This window comes from Aplysia californica, unplaced genomic scaffold, assembly GCF_000002075.1.
Source record: "Aplysia californica isolate F4 #8 unplaced genomic scaffold, AplCal3.0 scaffold00214, whole genome shotgun sequence".
Taxonomy (NCBI): Eukaryota; Metazoa; Mollusca; class Gastropoda; order Aplysiida; family Aplysiidae; genus Aplysia; species Aplysia californica.
In genome coordinates this window covers 789,335-811,287 of record NW_004797484.1, presented here as the reverse complement: position 1 = coordinate 811,287, position 21,953 = coordinate 789,335, and the positions used below count along the sequence as shown (strand labels likewise).

The 21,953-nt window shown below is 39.7% G+C and overlaps 2 protein-coding genes across 2 annotated transcripts in view; one reads left to right on the top strand and one right to left on the bottom strand.

Moving 5' to 3' along the window:
• The window catches only part of LOC106011920, a 10,268-nt gene extending 9,737 nt beyond the window's left edge, over positions 1-531 (top strand). Inside the window, exon 4 of the mRNA XM_013083147.1 lies at positions 345-531. Coding sequence (XP_012938601.2) covers positions 345-531 — 187 coding nt within the window. The remainder of the gene's footprint in view (positions 1-344) is intronic.
• Positions 532-1,410: 879 nt separating this feature from the next.
• The window catches only part of LOC101858495 (neuronal acetylcholine receptor subunit alpha-6), a 22,813-nt gene continuing 2,270 nt past the window's right edge, over positions 1,411-21,953 (bottom strand). Inside the window, exons 3-8 of the mRNA XM_035970053.1 lie at positions 21,722-21,852; positions 18,286-18,403; positions 14,767-14,956; positions 10,112-10,264; positions 8,981-9,153; positions 1,411-2,221 (exon numbers count right to left, since the gene is read on the bottom strand). Coding sequence (XP_035825946.1) covers positions 1,802-2,221; positions 8,981-9,153; positions 10,112-10,264; positions 14,767-14,956; positions 18,286-18,403; positions 21,722-21,852 — 1,185 coding nt within the window. The 3' untranslated portion in view covers positions 1,411-1,801. The remainder of the gene's footprint in view (positions 2,222-8,980; positions 9,154-10,111; positions 10,265-14,766; positions 14,957-18,285; positions 18,404-21,721; positions 21,853-21,953) is intronic.

The following is a 21,953-nucleotide window of genomic DNA, read 5'->3' as shown; positions in this document are numbered from 1 at the left end:
ACACACACACACACACACACACATACCACACACACACACACACACACACACACATACACACACACACAAACACATTTGTGGGTGTGTGTGAAGGACCGACATCACTACACAAGGGACATGCCCCATAAGCGCTCCTTCCCCTGAAGAAACACGTCTTGAAGTGTATAGATGCAAACGGTTCTAAGCAATGGTTGATTCCATAGCCTTCTGCTCATCCCTCTAAGTCATGAACTTCTGCAGATGCCCCATCCAATTCCAAGCTCACGAAGTCGCTCAAGATGATGGTATTCCGACTCTTCTTGTTCTTTTTTCTCGTTTTTCCCTGACTGAGCGTACACTTTCAGGTTTGTCAGGGCACAGCTTCCCTTCAGGCTTTGTTTTCCCAGCGAGCTCATCAGCCGGCTCAATGCTCTTGACTCAAGCATGGCCGGGGTGAAGATCCACGTGATATTTTTCAGTGTTGTCTTCCTCAGGAGCTCTGTCTATTTAGCTCTAATGTTCCCACTTTCAATCTTCCTCAGCGTGCTCTGAGAGTCTGTGACATAGATCACATGTGCTTGTCGAGTTGTTGTGACCCTTTTGAGAGCCTGAGTGATTGCCTCTATCTCCATTCTCATGCTAGATGTTGTCATTTCTTATGCTCTCTGCTGTTCCTGCACCAATCTGCCACTCACTCTTGCTGAGAAGCCCCATCCAGATTTTTCCCCTCGTTTAACACATTAACACACTAGTATTTCCTGTCAACTCCTTGGCAAGAAGTGTCCACCAGAAGTTTTATCTGACGAAACCCATTGTGTGCTATATAAAAAAAGCGTAATACCCAGTGCATAGTGTCAATAGGATTCATTCTATTTCGTCGGAGCCAGCATAATTTTCTTCATCATGAATGGGCCAGCAGCTACCATTTTGACACATACAATCGAATTCAATTAAATTCGACTAGGAACTTCAATCAAACAAGTTTGTGTTCCAAAAAGGTCGGGAATCGAATCAGTCGTTTTGTGACAAAATGGTAGCTTTCGTCCTTCCATGAAGGAAAATCTGACTGGCCCTGGCTGGATAAAATAACTCTGATTGGCAGTGTGCATTGGGTATAATTACTAAGACTTTTCAATCGGCCTTGGTTACCGAAACTTGGAGGTCGTCGTACATTCAACGATGTAGCATGTGAAGGGGAGAGGGGGGGGGCAGGGTGTGTGGGTAAGCTGCTACAGTATACCCATTCGTACAAAAGACAAAACAAGATAAATGTAAGTTAAATGTGAAGCCAGTCAAAGTCAAACTGTTCATACGTTTGCATACATACCAAAAACATAAATCATGGGTGGTTGGAGGGCACTATTGGCATATCCTACTGTTTTATTGTTTCTGTCTGTCTATCTTGCTTTTCCTTAAAACAAGTAGGCGTTGTTGTGTCGCAGCTCTTTTATTTACTAAAAGCAACAACAAAAATCAAATAAACATAACACTACCGATATAGAGACCCAAAGCAAGATATCTTGCAACCTGGACAGCATTTTCAACTTTTCAATTAGTCTAAGAAAGAGCGCACTGTTTGCGTTGGAAAAGAGGATGACAAAGAAAAGGCTGGTCTGACAACATCAAAAAAATGAATTTGTTTGTCAGGCAGAGAACTCCACGATGGGACAACAGACGGAGGCAAAGAGCAGGTTCCCAAGATGGCGCAAGTCAAGGGACAAGTGTGTAGGTGATGGTCATAAGACAAATTAATGATATTTAGCTCTTTCATTAGCACGAAGCCTTTTAAATTTAAATCTTGCCCTTTCAAAATGTAACTGTATTATCTGGTAGATATTGAGATAAGAAACCCAAGTGTCACCCCAACCCAGATAACAAAGAAAACAACAAAAGAAACAAAGTCGATGTATTTAACGATGAGCCGGTAATTGTTCCTTCGATCCTTCTTTTCACCTTCCTTTTTCTCGTCGTTATGATCACTCATGGATTCCTCTGTTTCTTCCAGACACGATAACGGATCTACATCCACGGAGTTACGTTTGATTCTCGCATTGCCGTTCTCAGCAGTAGCCAGTCTGAGCCCTTGGTGGCTCTCAGCCGAGGCCGGCCTTTTGGGGTTGAAGCCAAACATGTTCACGAGGGATGGGCGATCTTGCATGGGAGCCACCGATCGTTGCATGAGCTTCACTCTGCGGAAAGCGCTGTTGAATTTCTCTCGTGCTTTGATTTGCTTCTCCTTCTCCTGCGACGGAAAATAGATAACTTTTTAAAAACCCTGCAACGAATAAGTCAATATATACAAAACTTGTAGTATGAAAAATAAGTAAAGTTTAACTTACAATCATGCAGGATAGGAGCTCAAATTTACCGCCACGCAATAAAAGACATAAATATTATATGAGGTAAAAAGAAATACGACATATAGTTGTGCAGTGGGAGAAAAAAAATGGTTTGCTATAGAGAAGATTTTTAAAAATCATGCTAAAAAAATAACACAGTATGCAATATGGAAATAGAATACATAGTTTACGCATAATGCATACTACCATAATAAATAGAAACACGTTGGACCCGAATGTGTAATAAGGAAAAATGGCTTCATTTTCATACATTCTGGTGGCAATCAACATCTACAAGGAGTATGTATATTGCTGAAAGAAACGTTTGAGAAACAGATTGTGGGATAAAGGCCAGTAAGCGAAAGAAACATCCTACTGAAAATGCAACCAAAACCGTTTAACATCGCAATACTCCAGACATGTCCCAATCTCCACATGCAAAAATGAAAAGATTAAAATATTATTATTTAGAAATGGATAGGATCCTGAAAGATATGAAAACCGAATGAAGTACCGGGTTTTCCCCAAATAGAGGTCCTTTGTAAAGGGCAATAACTCGATCGTCTTTTGGCCAATTTCAACAAAACTTTGAACAAACAAAATTCAACTATGAGGATATCAAGTCTGAAATTATAAAGAAAATCAATAACAACGTTCGAAAAATATGTGAGGCAGAGTGGTGGAATCAGACTCTCGTCAAAATAATCAAAGTGAAGAAACTTGCATTTTTCCACAGGTTTGAGAATTTTTATCATTTTAAAAAATTTTCTTTTTGCTCAACACCTTTCATGCCCATAAAGAACTCATTTCTGTGTGGATTTTCCTGAAAATGGTTGATTAAAGGCACAAAGAATGAAAATGTTCAGTTACCACGGACTCTTAAGCTAAGGAAATAACTAATCTGTGGCGGCCATTTTCTCACTAATTTTACCTCTGAAAACAAGTGACCCCCACCTCCTTCTTTAGCAAATATCTCGACGTGTATTCAAAATAAATTGATATTTTTTCATCCAAATAAAGACAAGTGAACAAGCTTTAAGATAATACCAATAACTCTACATGCCCAAAAATTGACGAGAGCCTGATTCCACCACGCTGCCTCACATATTATTTTGAAAATTTCAACCAAAATTGTGTAACATGCAAACGTTTGCAACTACTTAGAAACCAGCCATATTGTTCCATTTCAAATAGTCACTATTTGTGCAGTGAAGAACAAATTGGTACAAAATAAATATTGCCAAGCAAACAGAGGAGGATATGGCAGTTTTTAACTCCAAGTGTTAACCATTTCTCTAGCTAAAAGCTTGCGTGTGCAACTGGGAAATTTGAATGGCCCCGTGGCACGTCTCTGGGTCGATTCTTTGGACGTCATTTTCAACATTGGGTTTTAACTGCTCGAATGTTTGTGGTTGTTTCTGTAGACTCTGTTCATAAAAAATCCCGATGGAAACAATTGAAAGGGTTCACGTTTCGGAGAATGTGGTGACCATTCATTTGTCAACTTTCAGCTTATAGGGCGTTCCCAAAACCATTTTTACAACTACACAAATGTCACTCTTGGCGTGTGGGTTGTGGACACATTCTTACTGGAACCAGGCCTCTACAGCATAACACCCCCACCCCAAATTTCTACAAAGCTTCCTCTGCACAGTGAGATATCCATTTGACGAGACAGTCGTGGTTTTACCGTTCATGTCCTGGAACCAGAATGTGCGATGACGCCCCTGTAGCTGAACGTTTTTATTTGAGAAATAACACTCTGTGTTTTACTTAATTTTGTTTGAGATTTTTAGAATCTAATATTTCTCGAACACTTTGATTGCTTTTCTTCATATTTACAGACTTGATGTGTTTAGGATTGAAATTTGTTTGTTCGAAATTGTATTGAAATTGCCCTTCTTCAGCACAGTGAGATATCCATTTGATGTGACTGTCGTGGTTTTACAGCCCCTGATGATGAACGCTTTTACTTGACAAACTAGCTAGACCCCCTTTCTCTGAAAGGAATGATCGCTGCATTAACATCAACTGAAAGTCATTGGCCTACTTTATTTACACTCTACTTGAATGGAACAATGAATCTTGAGAGATGCAAAAAAATTAGAAGGTCCAGATAGAGATGTATAGATTGATTCTCTATTCCGCTTTCGAGGTAGTACACTCCAGAATTTCAAAGGTGCGCACGGTTAGTGAACGGAAATTTCACTTGTTTACAATGGCGTCTTAGAAGACGGACTTTCCCAAGTTTAGATATAAACGAAACTAATGAAAAACTGAAAATTAAACTACAATGACTTCAGGCTCCTCAATAAAACTCTGCACCCTTTAAATGATTCTGAACCACCGTTAATTGTGTCAGATTCGAAAGTTAAGTGTTTGGGAAGTTTTAGGCAGCCAAAATGACGAACTTTCACAATCAATATAATGTGTATAGATAACATTATGCGTTTTATTTAACTTTGGTTGAGATTTTTAGAATCTGATGTTTCTCGAACACTTGTATTGATTTTCGTCATATTTACAGACTTGATGTCTTCATGATGAGATTTGTTTGTAATTGTGTTGAAAGTGGTGCAGAGATGATCGAGTTATTACCTTTTAAGTATGTCCTCTTTTTTAGACACCCTGTACTTGTTATAATGAGATACCTAGATGCTAAAGTTGGAAATGAACAACATCAAGACAGACATCACTGGCAACTACAGATTAGGAGAACGTAACAAAAGAGGTGAAAGACTCCTATATGTTTGTGAGGAGAAGAATCTTATAATAGCAAAGGCCTTCTTTCAGCGACCTGAAAGAATATTGTATACATGGAAAAGTCCTTAAGATGTTGCGAGTCACGAACTGGATTACATCACCATAAGAAATACATTCAGAAACAGCATTAAACAATTTAAAACATACCCAGGGACTGACACAGATTCTGACCACAACCCACTCATTGCAAAAATTACCATAAAGCTAAAGGATTTGAAGAAAAGGGCTGATAAAATAAACAAAAATACACATTCGCTGTGGGAAATTGAAAAAATTGAAGAAAAAAGAAAGGTGTCTTAAGTTTAAGTGCAAAAACAGATATGAAGTTCTCAGAAACGAAGCAATGGAGCAATTCAGAAAAGAAACTTGCAACGAAAAAGTAGACACTGAGGGGGAAAACACTTCAGAGACAGCATCAAATGTGGGGTAGAAAAACCAAAAAAAAACATGGTTCACTGAGAAAATCTTAGATCTAATGACAGAGAGGAGGAAAGCCAAAAATATACATAATACAAAGTCTTAGACAAGTTACTCCAAACAAAAGCAAAGAGCTCAAGGGATCGGTTGATTGAAAATATTCTGAATTAAATATAGGAAAAAGGTCAAATAACTCACGAATTATGTACGACAATCAAGTAACTCATCGAATACAGCACAACAAGATATCACCAGGAGGTGCTAAAGACAAGGAAAGCAATATGTTATTTGAGAAAAAAGAAGTCCTAGGAAGATGGGCAGAATATGTAGGTGAGTAATTTAAAAGACATCCCCAACTACAAAGGAGCAAGAACAATAGTCCCAAAGTCCTTAGGTCAGGGGTAGAGCTCGAAATTAAAACACCCCAGAAGGAAAAGCCCCCAGCAGAAATGGTGAAACAAAAAAAATCAATTTGGCATTGGCATTATGGCAGAACTTTTCAACGATATCTGTGACTCGGGACATGTACCAGAAGAGCTATTACAATCGGTTTATATTATAATCCCCCAAAATAAGTCAAAATAAAAAACAAACAGCAAAATACGCTGACTTCAAGACCATCAGTCTAATGCCACAAATCATGAACATATTTTTGAAAGTCTTTTTGGAGAGAATCAATTGCAAAACTAACAAAGAAATTGAAGACGAACAGTTCGGTTTCAGTTTTGGAAGTTCTGGAAGTGGCACCAGAGACGGAATCTTCTGCATGGACACGACTACAAAGAAAAATATACAAATAAAAAAAGACCCCTTTGCCTGCTTTATTGATTACTCAAAAGCTTTCGACAGAGTCCACCACATCAGACTGATTGAGCGTTCGGGGAAGATAGGTATTAATGGCAAAGATGTCAGAATCATAGGAAATCTCCACTGGCGGCAGAAAGCAACATTTGAAGTGGGTAATAGACTGTCGGACTATACTGAAACTCATAGAGGAGTGAGACAAAGTTGTGTACTTTCTCTCCCCATCTTTTAAATATCCATACAGCGTTTATTTTTAGAGAATCTCAAAACCTTCAGGGAGTCACTATAGGGGCTGCTACAACAATAACCTGAGATACGCAGATGACCTTACAAATGCAAGCGAAAAATCTTTCTAAAATTGGGAAAGCCGGTCTTATCGGTGTGTACAAAATTGGGAAAGCAGTAGAAGAGAGTAGTAGCAAGGCAATCCACAACATAAACGCCAAGAAAACAAAAACAAATACACCTGGAAAAAATAATAACGGACATAACTAGAGCTGAAAAGAAATTCAGCAAAATGCACAAACTATTTATTACATCCAGGAAACGATCTCTACTATAAAGAAAGAAAATTCTAGAATGCTACATCTTCCCCATATTCCTATGTGGCGATGAGACCTGAACTTTAACAAAGAAAGAAGAAAACACAATGCCTGGGTTTGAGGTATGGTGCCACTACAGAATGGCCAGAATTAGCTGGAAAGCAAAAAAGACGAACACTGAGGTGCATCATTTTCTCCACACAAGACAAACCCTACTTAATAAAACAAAACGTAGAAAAAACGCCAACCGCTAAGTCAGAGATGACTAATCCAGGCTTTTCAGGTTTACCACATCATGTTTTATGCACCATACCTTCCTATACCATACAATACCATACCACACTATATCGTATCATTCGGTATCATTCTGTACTGTACCATTCCACGCCACATCACACCCAATGACACCATACCCAAAGAGGTATAATAGCAATAGAGGTCGCAGCTGTGACGTCACCCACGTAAACACTCTATGGTTGTGCGGGCCCGCTCAGCTCGCTTTGTCGCCATTTTTTAGTGGATTAGAAAAAAAAACGCTGTCACGCTACGAGTCCCCCGTAATGCCTAGGTCTTTTTAGAGTTTGAAGCTCAGTTCAGTTTTAATTTAAGTTTTCTTTTTGTTTGTTGTTGTTTAATCATATAACATACACGCATACACAATACCCCACCTGCTTACCGATTGTGGGAAACATAAATGCTCTTAAATATAGGCTATAAATGAACAGAGAGATATAATGAGGTATTGTTTGTTTTTTCAGGGCGAAGTTGGGAGTGGCGTAGGAAGATAAGTGAGTAATTGAGTTTGTTAAGAAAAAGGACAATTTCATACTGTAGATTTACTTACAAAATGGATTGCTTGCTTTTATGTCATCTTGCCTACACTCTCCTTCTACTGATGCAAAGACATGGTCTTTATAGAGTATGAAGGGGGTTTAGACTGGATTAATTAATCAATATATTAATGCGTTATTGTCTCAAAATGAACAATTAATTGTAGGCTGGGATACTGAAAATCACTTATATTGTATGGATCCTGTGCGCACACCCAAAGAGCGCTGTTTAATATCGAGCACCAATACTTATAATATACTGACAACATTCTAAAATGCAACACTAAGATAAATAGCCGGTTTATCTTAACCGTTCACAATATTTCTTAAAATTGGCGTTGGTGTCAATGGTGTTTGGCTACACAACACCTCATCTTCCCTGAATCCCTGCTGCTGCTGTTGTACATACTGTTTGGCATCGGTTCCGTAAATGAGATAGAATATTGCGCCGGTCTTATTGGTGTGTATATAGTTACACCTGGTTGGCTACTTTATATTCTCTCATCTCAACAACATCGACAGTGGTTCTTTTCCGTTCAGACAGCCTTGAAAGTGTGTTAGAATTGCAGCTGAAGCTTCTAGCAGCTTCTCAGTCACATTCCTGATTCCAGAGAGCCGACGCGAGCGCCTTGCTGTGGTCAGCGAGGCTAAATCTAGACATACTGTTTGAGCGATGCACAACCTAAGATTTCAATAAAATTATTATGTTTCTTATTTTAACAAGGGATTCTGAAGTCCATTTCATTCTTTTTTTCCGAATTTTACTAACCCGAATGGTCCCAGCGTGTAAAAGGCTTTATTTGCATTATTTGGAGATTATCTGGCTTTTTAAAACTTAAACAATCACAAAAATCACTACGGGTACATTTTAGCAACAGGCAAATCACATGAAAACGAAATCAACATCAAACGACTTCACAGAGTAACTTTAATGCGTGATGAAACGTGTTACTGTGCACCGACTGGCCTTTTATTCCTCTCCAGACTGGGGGCGGGCCCCTCAAGTTTGACACTCGTAACGTCACAACTAAGACATCTAGTTCTATTTAAAACCTCTTTGCACCATACCATACCATGCCATGCCATACCATACCAAACCATACCATACTATACCCCACCATACCCCACTACACCACACCATACCATAGCTTAGCATACCATACCATAACGTACCAAAACATACCATACCTTAGTATAATATTGTACCACACCACACCGCACCGCACCACCCCACACCATAATATAATATTATTATAAAACACCTTGGGTGTAGGACCTAAATCACAAGTAGAAAATGATGACATACCTGCTCCCGGTGACTGAGATAGACGATGAAGATACTGTTGATAACGGTGAGAGATGAGAGGATGAGGAGGATGAAGAGGTAGATGGTGACATAAGGCACTTTGTCGGAGGAGCGGGGCAGCATGGAGCTTACGATGCTCAGAAATACAGACACGGCCAGCAGGACTGTTATACCTGGGGAGGCAGAGGTCGTTGTTGTTGTTGTTGTTGTTGTTGTTGTTGTTGTTGTTGTTGTTGTTGTTGTTGTTGTTTGTGGTTGTGGTGGTAGTAGTGAGGGTAGTGGTTGCAGTTGTGGTGGTAGCGGTGGTGATAATGGTGGCATTGTTGTTGTCTTTATTGCTATAATAGTAGTGGTAGAAGTAGTAGCAGTCGTATCAGTAGACGTAGCAGTCGTAACAGTAGTAGTAGTAGTAGTAGTAGTAGTAGTAGTAGTAGTAGTAGTAGTAGTAGTACATTTTAAGACATTTTCGAGCAGACAGATTAGATATGTTCAATCAAATATTTCTCCCATAATTTGTGAATTGAACCCAAGTCATTCTTGTGGAAAGCGACGTGCTCAGCTATTACGATAAATGGCAAAGACAAAATTGGCCATATTTTTATTTGACACTAACACTTACAATTTCATGAGTATGCAGCAGGATAGTGTGGACTTTTAGTACTACAGTTATTTCTTACAGACAGACAGACAGACAGACAGACAGACAGACAGACAGACAGACAAACAGACAGGGAAAGAGGGAGAAAGGGAGAGAGGGGGGAGAGAGAGGGGGAGGGGGAGGTGAAAGAGAGAGAGGGTGCAAGGACACACATGTTAAGTTCACCAATTCAAATGTATTTACAATTACTTCATTGCGGGGGGGGGGGGGGGGGGGTAAACATAACATTCTATGAGCCTTGGTTCACGCAGGTCTCACTTTTTGATATACATAATAATATTACATAAGTTGCTACATGAATAGATACAGGGTATATATCTAATCAGGATCAATGTAAAGAAAAAGCATAATTCTGATGTACGTCATTGTTCGCCATCTGTGCAATAAATTACAAGGATCAGGGATATGAACCATACCTCCCCCAAACCAATAAGCCTACTTTGAATACATAAACCAAATAAGTATTCACCTACCATAACTGATCTTTTCCCCTGAGTTCACAGGGATGATGAACACGAGGATATTGAGTAGCGACAGAAAGACCACTGGTAGAAGAATGTTCAACAAGAAAAAGGTTGGGCGTCGTTTGAGGACGAACTCTAACTGAAATGATATGAACAGGGATACTTATACGATACGTGTTTAGAAAAGAGGAAAACAAAAAGAAAGAAAGAAAGAGAAAGAAAGAAGAAAGAAAGAAGAAAGAAAGAAGAAAGAAAGAAGAAAGAAAGAAGAAAGAAAGAAGAAAGAAAGAAGAAAGAAAAAAAGAATGAAAGAATGAAAGAAAAAAAGAATGCAGCAACAATTAAACAAGAAAAAGCCATTCTAAAAACTCAATCAAAGTTCTGTTAAAAATGTAGCTGGCAACAAACTAGCAACCAAAATAGAAGCATGAACACCTCTTTTCTTTAACGTAAATGTTTTTTTACGCCCCCTCAACAAAATCGTTTTGGAAACTGGCTTTGACCCTGCCTGTCAGGGCCAATCCGGGTTGAGAGGGAGTGTTATGTCTCAGTAGAAAAACTAAGATGTTCGACAAAAAAATCACCCCGCATGGGAATCGAACTCAGGTCTTCTCAGTGCGAGGGCGAAGTGCTAAACCACTACACCGCTGATGCAATTCGCCTCTTTTCCAGGGTAGAAGTAAACTTTGACCCTCCTTTTGAAACATACTTGACCTTGGACGCATTCTTCAGGTCCCCACTCTCTATGGAGCCAAACTTGGGTCATTGTAACGACTTGCGAGAAAGATGCATTTCTCTTATTCTACTAATAAGAATGAAGGGGGTAGGATCATGGTAGGAATCCCACCTCCTAAATGATCTGAATTGTGTTGGTGGAGACGTAAAAACACCAAAATTTAAAAGAATAAAATCATGGCTGCGAGTAAGCGAAGGAGGCAATGTTCACCCCAAAACTTCTCATATCTCTTTAACGCTAAGTGACGTCATACTTTTCCTAGGTTGTGCAGAGCCTAATACTCCCTGCCTTGGTCTTTCTTCGGGTCGATTTAGTACTAATATTGCTATTTATAAATTATTTAATTATTATTACTACGAACAAAATTATCGTTAACACAAAAAAAGGAAAATTTGTTGACAAATCTTCACCAGGTCTAAGAACTCATAAAAATGCAGTCAACATGTGTCGACATGCCTTCATACAACATGTGTCACGACACTATGAGATCATACGCTGGTCAATTTTTGGGCATATGGATTGTTGGTATCATTCAAAGCTTGCTCATTTTGTCTTGTCTTCAAAAGAAAATTACCCCTCAATCTTGAATAGAAGTCAAGATATTTGCGATTGAAGGAGGTGGGGTCGAGCTGGTTCAGAGATAAAAGTAGCGAAACAATGGCAACAGAGTATGGTGACTTCCAAAGCTAGAGAGTCCTTGGAAACTGCAAATTTACAGTTGTGCGCCTCAAATCAAAATCTTTCAGTAAAATCCACACCCAATTGCATTTTTATATGTACCAAAAGGTGTTAAGCCAAAACAAAAAATAATAATTCGATAGAAATTCCCTCACAGGCGGCCGGTTTCTTCAATTTCCTTATTTTGACGAGCGCCTGATTTAATACAATTGAAGTCAAACGAGGCAGAGGTAGGCCCAGAACAGCATACTTACGGAACCAAAACAATTAATTAATAGGTAACATGGAAAGATCAGGGAAACGTAGCTTTTTTTAGAGCATCCGAGCAAAGGAATGAAAGAAGAACCATGATCGTCGATGTCTGTCGCAGATCTGGATGATGATTATGATTTAATACGGTGTCTCTCTTTCGTCCCCTGTTCTGCCTTACATGCTGATCTGGGCTTTTTAAAACAGAAATTATCGTTACTTTTTCTGTGCTTCAAATCATCAACCGGCGTCTGTGGTGTGGCGGATAGGCGCTTTGCTTTATTACGTAGAAGGCATGAGTTCAATATCCGTGTGTGGAGGCTTTTTGAAGAGTATCTTCATTTGTCTGCTCGTCGTATCCCCCTTACCCCTGACTGGCAGTGTCAAAGCATCCCGGAGATATATTTGAGATATGGTGGAAATACAGTGGAGTCCGCTTACGCTAATTCAAAAACGGCGGTAAATTGAAAGAAAACGAAACCCCAGATTTTGTTACCGTCTTCTTTGTCTTTGTAAAAAACAACTATCAATTAGCTGAAATGCTCCAATTACAAAACCTAAAAGAATCTCGGGGATTTTGTCGGCTAAATGTTCATTAGCAATCCATAATAGATCTTCGGGACTTCAAGATAACGAAATGGAAAAAAAAGACAGAAAGCACATTTTAATCTCCATTGCCGGCCAGAGAGAGGCATCGCTAGTGAGCTGTTTGCCTGTGTTAATTGTTAAGCACAGCAATAATAGGCTTACGTGTTGTGTATAGGCCCTGTGAAGCAAGGATAGTGAATATATAATGTCTATCCTACAACCTGCGGTTGGACATGGCCTATAATTGTCTCTACAAGTTAGTTCACAAATAATACATGAGTAAGTGACGGTATGTGGCATATTTCATGACGCCACTGTTACTGGGGTTTCTCACTTCCCTCGCCTTTCGCAGGAAGAATAAAGTACTATATGCTGATCTACCCCTTTGTCTATTCAGTGTGACTGTTCAACAAATTAAGCGAGCTGACAATGTCAGAGACAAAGTACTATGCGTACAGCTTTCAGCTTAAACTGCAGTTAGTAAAAGAGGTAGATGAAAAAAGAAATTCAAAAAGAGAAATTCGCCGCAAGCTTGGCATTCCTCACTCTACGCTGTCGATAATCATCGACAAGTTGAGCAACCCTCCCTATACCAAAAATCTCGCGGTCTCGTTAAAGATTTCTGTTCAAGCGGACTCCACTGTAGAGGAGTGGAAAGTGTCGACAATTACAATTGTGTCACGGCACCGTGGAATCAGGTGCTCATCAATTTGGGGGTATATAGAGCTATTGCATCATCTTCAAGCTTATTTACTTGTCTTTCTTTTGATTAAAAAAACACCCATTTATATTGAACAAAAGTCGAGACTGTTACAGTTGAACTAGGTGAGCATCGCCTGGTGTCGGAGGCAAAAGTAGCGAGAAAATGGCCGTCAACGTTTGGACACTTCCAAAGCTTGAGTTCCCTTGAAGTCTGCAGATTTACATTTTGTATCTTTCATCAATGTTCTTCAGTACAATACACACAGAAATATGTTTTTAAATAGACATGAACGGCGTTAAGCCAAAAGAAAAGACATTTTTAAATACCCAAACGGTGGGGAAAATGTTGGTTCCTTCGATTTACTTATTTTGACGAGCACCTGATTGCACCAAGATGTCTCGCATTTACAATTTTTTTTTCAGCAGCATCTGGGGAAAATCTACCCACTACGGTAATATTGAATCGTCCTTTGGAAAATAAACAATTAATCGCAAATCCAAAGAAACTTGGAACTTCAAAAAAAAAAACCAACTTGGAAAAGAAAATGGAATGCCCCAATGTGTAAAATAGTGATGATGATAATGATAATAATAATAATAATAATGATAATATTAATGATAATAATGATAATAATAATAATACAGTGGAATCTTGTTATAACGAGAGGGAGGGGACCGGAGCAAAATGTCCGCTATAGCAGGATTCTCACTATAAGGGATCCAGTAATAAATTAAAGTGTAAACTGTAAAGTAGGCCTAATTTATGAGTTTGGTGTTTTGTTTCTTTCTTTTTGCTATCTCCCCTGATGATGATTTTGTTTCAACATGACCTCTAGGTCTTACTTGATCAAGAATCGAATCAGGTTTCTTTCTCTAGCGCTAGATCTAGCGATGTTGACAGCTCGGCGTTGGCGATCAGAAAGAAAGGGCTCTCGGCTAACTCGTCCACTGTGTTTTCCCCCACCCCACCTCACCCTGTGGTGCATTCTGTCTGCTTGCGCACGTCATACATTCGCTCCCTCCATCACATTGCTGTGACCTCTCCATCCCCACATCGGAGAAGTGAGAGGCATGGTAGGCCTTGATAATCTAAACTAGGCTTACGCTGGCTTATCACGCGATGCGTTCATCTTGTTTGCGCATGCCATACCCTCCCCACTCAGTCGCTCTGGCCTTCATTGTTGACACACGTTGGTTCTCCCATTCTTTGTTTCGCTAGATCACCAACAACTTTCTCAACTGGCGAGGTTTTACTTAATGTATAATTGGCCCATGCACTGTGCACAGCAGCAGCCATAATCCGCTATAACCGACTCGTGTGTTTGTCTGATAGCGCTATAGCAGTATTTTATTTACAAAGGTAAAGAAGACAAAAAAGCGGGGTTTTAGACTTCTCGTTTTTTCCGGACTCGTTATAAGTGGACTCCACTGTAATAAAAATAATAATAATAATAATAATAATAATAATAATAATAATAATAATAATGATTATTATTATTATTATTATTATTATTATTATTATTATTATTATTATTATTATTATGATAATAATAACGATGATGATGATGATGATGATGATGATGATGATGATGATGATGATGATGATGATGATGATTTTAATAATAATAATAATAATAATAATAATAATAAAAATAATAATAGTAATAATAATAATAATAATAATAATAAAAAGAAGCTAATATTTTAAAACCTACAAATGTATCAAGGAGCGCACTTACCTGGATAGATGGCACATAAACGGAAGAAATTAGCACATTCACCGCCTTAAGGGTGCCATTTTCTAGTTCCCACTCTCCATTCTGTACGTAAAAGTTTTGTAAAACTTCCGTTACCCGCTCTGTGAAGATAAGCTCGGAAGCTTGAAGACCCATTGAAATCATCTGTGAAACAACGTGAGACAATCATGGTGAGTCTGTTTTGTTTGTTTGTTTGCTTGCTTGTTTGCTTGCTTGTTTGCTTGCTTTGTTTGTTTGCTTTGTTTGTTTGCTTTGTTCTGTTAAAATGATCATCTTGTCTGTTATATTTAGGATGTTCATCTAAAATGTGTCGGTCGTTGGGAATTTAAATAGACAAAAGGAAAAGGATGAAAATAAATGAAGAATCCATTGGAAAACCCACTATATACATGTACTTCAAAACTGAGAAAACTGGGAAGGGAGGGGGGGGGGGCGTATTCGCAGAAAACAAAATTTTCATCAGAAATCAGTTCTATTATACCTAATTAAATATAAAAGGATGCAGTGTATTTCGAGAAGAGAAAAAAAACGCCAAAAAATGTATATATATATATATATATATATATATATATATATATATATATATATATATATATATATATATATATATATATATATGTATGTATGTATTCATACGACAATTGTATGTATTCTTATCATGTGATTTTTGAGTGGACAGGGTTTCTTTAAATAACGCCCCGATTTGGCGAACGGTGAGATAAATTTTGAAAAGGAACCCATCCAATACTGTCAAGTCTGTAATAAAAAAAAAGGTGTCAAGCAGCTGCATAATAAGGAAAGTGTTGGATCGGAGTCCACAAGATAAAAGATCAAAGGGAAGACCACGTGGAACCTGGGGAAGTCACAGAAATTGCTGTACAGAAATGTGGGAAGACATGGAATAACATCAAAAGGCTAGCCCAGCATTGGGAAAGTTGGAAAGTATTTCTTCGTGGCCTATACCCTAATGCCGGGTAGGAAAGGTAACGATGAAGAATGATGTTACAACATTCTTATTATTTCCTTAGAGCCCAAAATTACTACGGTTCATACATGTGACCTGTAAAACTCTAGTTTCATTTTGCACGTAATTCCTTTTTGGGCAACTGGACTTCAATGCTATAAATGTTATTTATGCCAAAACAGGAAAAATGGATTGAGTACAAGGTAAGTATTATTATTATTTTAATTATCATTTTTATTATTACTATTACTATTGATGGTAACCCTTTAAATGTTGAATTGTTATTGTTAAAACATATTTTTTGCCATATCTTTTTATTTGGCTTTTTTGTTTTGTTCTCTTCGTATTATAACAGAATAGAAAGTAGCATCATGAACGTCTTTTTGAGACCTCTATTATGAACTGACTTGAATAGCAACGCTCACCTTGGACGTCCCCTTTGCATTAGGGGTATGTGCGCCCAGCAAACGCGGTTGAAGCCTGATGGTATGAAGACGAGCACCATGCGTGCATGCCCTTATCTTCTGGTATTTACTATTTACTCAGATAGTCCTTGCAGCGCCGACCACACCAGGACCTGTCTGTGGGGGGCTCTCTTGGTCTAAAGGTCACCGTGTTCGCCTCTCATTCAGTAGGTCCCGAGTTCGAAATCTAACGGCGACGGAAACATTTCTTCTCTGAAATTGTCTCATATTACCTCTTTTCCTGTTCTCTATCGTCTGCTATCGTCTCCACTTTCTTCCCCAACACCCCCACGCCCCTTTGCGCTCTCCTCTGGGCTCCTCACTCTTTCTGCAGCCTTTCTACTGATACTCCTTGGCTCCTTTTTACTGCTGACTTTCAGCCACGCCCCTGATCTTAGGGTCGGTAAGATCTAATACCTAGCTTTCTCTGATAAGGGCGGCAAATCTCAAAGGTGTCGTGTGCAAGTTGCGCACGTTAAAGATCCATTCGAGGTCCAAAAACGATAAGAGTAGGCTTCAACCTCCACCCGGGCAAAATTCAAATTTCATTTCTACCAAACTGAAAATGTTTATTGTGTCCTATGCGCTCATATGACTTTATGCAGTTGCCAGCGCCCGTGAAACACCTACCAAATACCCCCCCCCCCCCAACAAAAAAAACAACAACAAAAAAACCCAAGACACGTCCGCGACTATTGGGCAGCGTAACGCTGCGGAAACCACACGATGCCTCCCATAGTACAGGCACCTAGAAATGCACCGGGGACCATGACTGGTGCAGGGCTCGGACGTTCCAATCACGTCCACACAAGGCGCCATTATTGATCCTTCTTGGTGGCTGGTAATCGTATTCAGCTACCAGTTTTACCCCCCCCCCCGACCGCAGCCCCCACCCCTGCGCCCTCTTCTGCTTGATCTTCTCGATAGTTTCTCTTAGTTGTGTACCACATCGCCACCTCTGCACTAGCCCATGAAAGCGGAAACATTTCATTTCGTGCTGTATCTCTTAATCTACATAATGTACTTAAACTTACATGTTGACAAAATTAATTCGCGAAATACGTTTTATCCTCACTTTAAGAATTGGGGGGGGGGGGATTGGTTGCTTTCTTAAGGAGAAAGGAGAGGGGGGAGATGGCTCAAGTAAACGTTTACTAGTTCAGTCAGACCTGCTTTAACAGCCACCTGTATAATAACACAATCACGTGTACAAACTGCCCACTTCCCATTTCCTCCCTTTGCTTTTTTAACGTTATAATTACACTGTGTTTCCCAAAGTCCACCCCACCCCCGTCCACGCTGAGGAAGATGGAAACGGGACAAAGTAGGGGATTGCTGGGTTTGGGAGAAGTACGGTGTGGCTTAAAGCCTCGGAGGCGCTACACTTGAAGGCCAACCTAGGTCACCCTGGAACGTCGCTGGCCAACGGGGCTCTGGTGAAATTACGACGGCCTTGCAGGCCGGTAATAAATAAAAACTCCTAAACGGCAAAGAAAGAAGGAAAATAAACGGAAATTCCAGCTAATTAATAGAATCTTCATACCAACATTAGGATACCAATGCCAAACATGTTCCCTTAATAAAGCACAAAATTGAAAAATTAGTGCATGCGAAATGAAGTGTCTCCTCAAAACCACCAATGGCACCAGAAGAGACCGAATACGGAACGTGATCATACGCCCTCAAACGGAAATTCTATTTATCTAGCGTTAAGTCCAGACATCTAACCAGAATGCATCAGAAACAACTAACGGTAAGAGCTTACCACATCGGTGAATCCAGCTTCAAATAAAGAGGAAGACTGAGAAATACCTGGCTGGATGAGGTCCTGGAACAACATAACTTATTATCTAACACATATGCCATGCCCTTAGCAGAGGACCAAAACTTGCACCTCCTCTCAACATCCAAAGAAACCAGAGGACGGAAAAAGTAAAAGTAAGCAAGACGCCCTCCTGTGTACGACGGCCACTTTTCTCCTCTACAATGGATGGCTGCCTTAGCCTGTTTCGCCTGTATGTTCAACCACTTCGGTGCCTACCTACCTGTATGTAGCAGGTCTGTCTGTCAAAGGGGTAGTTGGTCATATCTAAGGAACAGGACGTTGGGAAGATGCTGCCCGGAGCCCAAAATACATTGCCGTCTGATGAGACAGAGACTGGCCTGTTCAGGAGCGAGAAGTTGTTGTAGATGTTGAGCTCTTGTTGGTGTTCTTGTTGATATTGGTGTTGGTGTTGGTGTTGGTGTCGTTGTTGCTGTTATTGTTGTTGTTGTGGTTGCTGTTGTAATTGTTGTTATTATTATTATTATTATTATTATTATTATTGTTGTTGTTGTTGTTGTTGTTGTTGTTGTTGTTGTTGTTGTTGTTGTTGTCGTCTTGTTGTGAGATGTTGTTGGTATTGTTGAGAAGTAAGAGGTTGTTGAACTGGTGTTTATGGAGAGTCAGAAGACAACAGTATTCTATCGCTGTGTTGTTATAATTGTTTTTGTTACTTGGTCTAGAGTTATATAAGTACAACTTAGAAGCCTAAATTGCAATCAGTGTTCTATAAATTTATGTTTACTTACACGAAAGGTTATACATTATTTTAAGATTTCAATGTTATACACCCTCATCGACAGAATTTAAATCGTATAGGAGCTGGATTGTTATGAGCGAGCCTGCCTGTTGGGGCCAAGACGAACCGTGAGATACACAACATCACAACAAGCATAATAATATTACGAGTATCCTCTATAAAGCTGAAGGCTTCTTCCTCCTAGGAAACAAAACTCACCTCTTATACTTGCGAGTTAAACAACCTAACAATAACACGGCAGACGCCAGTTCGTGGAACATAAACAAATGAATGGAATAGCTAATTCAGAAACATTCAACACGGTAAGAGAATAGTATCATGTAAGTGCTACCATTAAATTAAAATGCCCTTTTATTGCAATGCTTGCCCAACGTGGGCAGTATCGTGCTCTAGTTGGAGATTTGGTCATGTGGATGGGCGGTGGCAATCACCTGGGTATTTTGGTGACAAGTCGTAACCTTAGAATTTGAAAAATTAGATGACAAAAATTTGAGATTCACACCATGTCAAGCTTTTTGGAATGCAATTATTTTGATATCTCGATAATGACTTCGAATAGTCTTAAGATTTTGATAGATCTGATAGAACATAATTTGGTTTATGACCTCATGGTCCTGGTTGCTCAAAATGGTCAAACTCTCAGATACAATTTTGTAATTAATCATGTGAAACAGATTACCCATGAAACTAAGGCAAATAAAAACACTTGATAGCTTCAAAAGACATCTTAAACATATTCTGTTCCTACAGGCCTATCCTTCATAAGCTTTTCACGTTATCTTCGATTATAGTTGTTCTGTTCCTATGTCTGGATGAAACCAGTCTCTCCGTCTGTGTGTATGTCCCGCGTGTGCGTGCGTGTGTGTGTGTGTGTGTGTGTGTGTGTGTGTGTGTGTGTGTGTGTGTGTGTGTGTGTGTGCATGAGAAGAAAGGAGGTAGTAAGAAAGGTTTTTGAAATATGGGTATTCCAATGTAAAGCGCATTGATGTAAAGCGCATTGAGCTACTGCGCTATATAAATGCTATATAAATGCTATATACTATTATTATTATATTATTATTATTATTATTATTATTATTATTATTATTATTATTATTATTATTATTTTTATTATTATTATTATTATTATTATTATTATTAATTCTCCAGTACGTGGATGGTATGAAAATTGCAGCCTCCAATGGTCATTGGCTTTTTTAAAAATCCTAGCAGGCACTGATCTATTGTTTCTGTGCATCTTTAGACTTTTCCTTGTACTTGAAGAACGACATCCTGTAGACATGCTTCCCTTCACTCAAACTTTAAAAAGAAAACTTAAACTGGCCTTCTAGCTTAATGGAAGGAGGAAAAGCTGGGTGTCTTGACTGTATAGAATATTAATCTCAGAAAATTAAACTTCTAAATTCAACCTGGGCATGATGTTTACTCCCTTGGTATTACACTGAACTACGGACAGGATGACCTTGGTTCAAATCCATAACATTGGGTGCTCATTGTGGATGGGATCGGATCGGTGTCTGGTCGATCGCCCGACTCGTCGTTTGAAAACAAGCGCATTTGTTTTTGAGGCGACTACGCGGGCTATCGGTTTGTGCCACGATAGCCGCTTTGCGCCCTCAATTTGACTAGCAAACCAACCCGACTCGACTCGATCGCGGTAATGGGCACCCGGAGTAAGATGAATTCTTAAGCCTGAGTTTCGATGGAAAGTTTTAGGGCCTGCCTGCAATCATTTTGGCTTGGTTCTGTGGGAACAATTCACGAATTTGAGGGTCTGGCTTGTTAGATAATAATAATGATAGATAGAATTTGTATTAAATTGTATAGCGCAAATCCCAGCTCAACAGCAAGCTCTATGCGCGTCACAATCTATACTAATACCTCAGCAGACCTGAGAGCATTCTGAAACAACCTCAACTTCCTACAGTGCAAGCAGACATTTATAGGTGTTAAAACACTAACATACTGACAAAATCTTTCGCTGCCTATGGCGGGTACCCATTCCCACCTGGATGAAGTGAAGAAAATTCGTGCAAAGTGAATTTCCCAAGAACACAACGTCTGGCGCGCGGCTCAAACCCCCGAACCTGCAACATCACGATTACGAGCCCGGTAGTCTAACCACTAGACCACCGACGCGTACCGTTTACCGTTGAAAAAGGACGTAAAGTCCATGTCAAAATGACACATTGCAGTATTGTGATTTCATTTTGATTTCAACCAGTGTTAGTGATTGGCGGGCGCTCAAGAGTGGTTTGCTCCTTCTTTCCTATCAAACATCTATCAGTATCAGGGGCTCTTGTGGCTTAGAGGTTATGCGTTCGCCTCTCATTCAATAGGTCCCCGGTTCGAATCCGGATAGCGAAGGAAAATTTTCTTCTCTAGAATGTTCTTCTTTCACATCCTTTCCTGCTCTCTAACTATGTTCTGTCGTCTGCTTCCGTCTCCACTTTCTGACCCCATACCCTCACCTCATTTGTTCCCACCTCTGGACTCCTAGCTCTTTCTGCAGCCTTTCTACTGCTTATCCTTGGCTTCTTCTTACTGCTGTCTTTCAGCCCCACCCCTGAAGAATCTTATGGTAGGCAAGATCTCCACCTAGCCTTCTCGGACTAGGACAAAAGATTCCGGAGGTCCCATGTGCACGTTGCGGGCGTTAAAGATCCATTGGTGGTCCAAAAATCGAAAAGAGTAAGCTTCAGCTACCACCCGGGCAAAATTCAAAATTTCCTACCAACTGAAACATGTTTGGTGTGTCCCGCTCGCTCATATGACATTTTGCAGTTGTGAGTGCCGTAAAACACTTACCACAAGAAAAAAACAAACATATGTCGTTGTAAAACTCTTTCTAAAACAAAACAAAACAAAAATAAAAAACAAGACAGGACAGATTTCTCACGCGTGGTCGTCCTCAAAGAGGTCCCGATCCCCCAAAGTGTTGAGGAGCACAACTCGCGGCTTCCACAGGCTCTTGGTCTGTGGGTGGATTTCTCTCACGCCCCCGTACAAGGTCTCGTCCCACATCAGACGCTGACGGAAGACAGGGATTGAGTAGGTAGTGTATGAATAGGTTTCACTCATGGAAGAGGCATGTTACTATGATCATTCTACACTGCTTGCTTAAAGATGCG